Source organism: Phycodurus eques, chromosome 1, assembly GCF_024500275.1.
Source record: "Phycodurus eques isolate BA_2022a chromosome 1, UOR_Pequ_1.1, whole genome shotgun sequence".
Taxonomy (NCBI): Eukaryota; Metazoa; Chordata; class Actinopteri; order Syngnathiformes; family Syngnathidae; genus Phycodurus; species Phycodurus eques.
This window is the reverse complement of record NC_084525.1, coordinates 23,291,141-23,293,937: the sequence shown is the minus strand read 5'-3', so window position 1 is coordinate 23,293,937 and position 2,797 is coordinate 23,291,141. Positions and strand designations below refer to the sequence as shown.

Genomic DNA, 2,797 nt, shown 5'->3' with positions numbered 1-2,797 from the left:
TTGCATCCGATCCGCCCAAACCAGCCTGTTGCGTGCAGGGACAAAAACCTTCTCAAATCATTGATCACCCGCTTAACACTACGAGGAGCAAAGTGGAAGATCTGAAAATAGAAAAAAAAAAAAAACAAAAAAACATTGTTCAAGAAAATCTCAAAGGCCAAATATATGCGTGGTCTTTTTTGTGTGTTTTTTTTTTTTTTTTTTTTTTTTTTTTTTTTTTTTTTTAAACATCCAGGACATGGTTGAGATAAGAGATGTAGCAGATAGCCAGTCTGAGGATCTCAATCTTGGACAGTTTCTTGTCCGGTGGCAAAGTGGGCAGCAGTTTGCGGAGCTCGGCGAAGGCCACGTTGAACGCCTCCACCCGGATCCGCTCCCTGGTGGCGTGGGCCGAGCGGTACTTGGCGGTGGCCCGCCGCCGTCGCCGCTTCTCCTCGCGGCTCAGAGGCTGATCCGCCCGGCACTTGTTGGCCCGTTCGTCGCCCTCCGCCGGCTCTTCCGACGAGCAGCCCGCAGACTTGAGGCCGCTCAGCAGCGTCTCCGGGTCGGATTGAGTCCACGAGAGGTCCGCCTCGGCCTGGTCCGGACTTAGCATCATCTTTAATATCCTTCGTTTGGGCTGAAGTTCTTACACCGAAAGGGGAGAAAACATTATTTATCATTATTTTCTGTTCTTTTAATTATTCTCATAGGAACATGCACTGACAAAAAAATAGTTACATACTGTATACATCGGTTGCACATGATTAAAATGTGACGTAATTTTCGAAGAAAAGTGGAAAATTCGGTCAGTTCACTACATTTTAATGGAATGCAACCGATGGTCTCAAATGAAGTAAATCCAAGGACTTTTTTTTAAAGTGACATTTCTCAATTGAAAAGGAAACTAAATTCAGTCTATTTTGAACGCATGATGACATTTGAACTATAAATTAGGAATATCCTCTAGTAAAAACCTTGGAAGGAGTGGGACTATCGAACAATGTTGAATTTCCCCACTGTTTTGATGCTTTATTGTTGTTGTTGTTGTTGTTTTTAGAATCATGAATAAGAAGAACGCTTTTATTTTTAAATGACAAACTCCATCATGCAAATCGATTTATCGGCGAATTAACATAATAAGACTTGGCCATCTGTCAGTGATAAACACAACTGTTAGGCTGAATGTTGCCAAAATATTGCTGCTTGTTCATTCGATAGATTGATACAAAAATAGAGCCTTCTTCAATCAGAAATTCAATGTATTGCTTCATCGACATTTTACAAATTCTCCTAAGGGAAACATTTAAAACATATTTTGCATATTTATGTGTAAGACTCACCTTGGCAGGTACAGTTGGCAGTTTTTGTGTGTGTGTGTGTGTCTCGCAAATATCCTAAAAAGATGCTGAACTTGAAATCATATTCCAGCTCGGTGTTGCACAGGCAACTTCAACGCCAACTTTTTTCTTTTCCAACTTGCACACATCGAAGTGCGCCCTGATGAAACCTTTGTGGAGGAATTAGCGACTACAGGTGATGTCCGCCACCTTTTTGGGGTCGTCAGAAGCTTCGATCCTCCACACGTAGGGTGATGGAGAGACAATAGAGGCACAGATCGCCGGTTACTCGTCCATCCACGTGCAGGAAGATGATGATGATGATGATGATGGCGATAAAGAGGCTTCAAGATGGGAAGTCACTTGACGCGCATATTACGCTTCCTTTCGCTCTCCCGGTATCACGTGTGAGATAAGATCCAAACGACCCCCGTCTAATAAAGGCTCACTTCACGGACGGAGGGGCTGGAATATATTTGAGGAAAGGTATTGTCTAACCCTCCTCCTCTCTCTCTCTCGCTCTCTCTCTCTCTCGTGCACGCGCTCATTGTTGTGCACGCCCCCTGAGCTTCCCTGGAGCACTTTCTGCCTCCCATGGGGGTGGGGGTGGGGGTGGGGGCCAAAGATGCGCGTGTGTTAAAATAAAGGGATGGAAAACATAAACGCGACTTAGTACACGTTTGCGGTTTCCCGAATGACAGAAAAGAAATATAATAATGTCATGATGGATGTGCTTAATTTATTTGAATGTATTGTTTATATTACAGGGGCTGTTTTTCTTATTTTTATTTTTTTATTTGTTTGTGCGCAGGTGTACAATGCTTAATATGTATAGCTGTTCTGTTTTAATGATGGATTGGAATTCTTTGATGTAGCCATTTTTTTGGTAATGCAATCATAGATTAATTTATCAAAAATGAACGCATGATTAATCTGTTGCATTTTACTTGATTTGAATGTCAGATAAGGCATTTATAGCAGCAATTTAAATTGAAGTTCAGACGAGCATACTTTATCAGACTTTATCAGATCAGTTTGTAATTTTCTGTGAATGGACGAAAATAAAGTTGTATCAATACTGAAGAGTTTCAAGGCAACAGAATGAAACCGTAACAGATGCAAGTATGATTTTTGCACGTGAAAGTTATTGTTTCAATATCATTGAAAACCATATGTATAACATCCCTCCATTTGTTTTCCTTGACATACTTTTTCATCATTGAGTTGAAAAACAGATAAAAACCAGTGCAGTGAAGCCTTGAGATACGAGTCTTATTCATTCCGTGACCACGCTCATAACTCAAAGAACTCAAATGTCAAATCATCTGTCTCCATTGAAATGATGGGAAATGCCATTAATTCTTTCCAGCCTCAAAAAACAACACGTGTTTGATAACTTTAACTTAAGTTAAAAAAGCATACTGACATAATTAAGTAGAATTAAAAAGAATTAAACAGTTTTTAATCATACTTTCTGC

At 40.5% G+C, this 2,797-nt stretch overlaps 1 protein-coding gene across 2 annotated transcripts; it reads right to left on the bottom strand.

Annotated features, from left to right (window-relative positions):
* Positions 1-223: 223 nt before the first annotated feature.
* Positions 224-1,760, bottom strand: nhlh2 (nescient helix loop helix 2). Of its 2 annotated transcripts, none has more exons than XM_061691666.1 (2): positions 1,323-1,760; positions 224-627 (listed from the first exon to the last, which is right to left on the bottom strand). In XM_061691666.1, exon 2 carries the CDS (start codon positions 596-598, stop codon positions 224-226), a length of 375 nt encoding a protein of 124 aa, XP_061547650.1. In that variant the 5' UTR covers positions 599-627; positions 1,323-1,760. The 2 variants fall into 2 exon arrangements, with proteins under 2 accessions (XP_061547650.1, XP_061547744.1); XM_061691760.1 differs by having other exon boundaries at positions 224-619.
* Between the last annotated feature and the right edge of the window lie 1,037 nt (positions 1,761-2,797).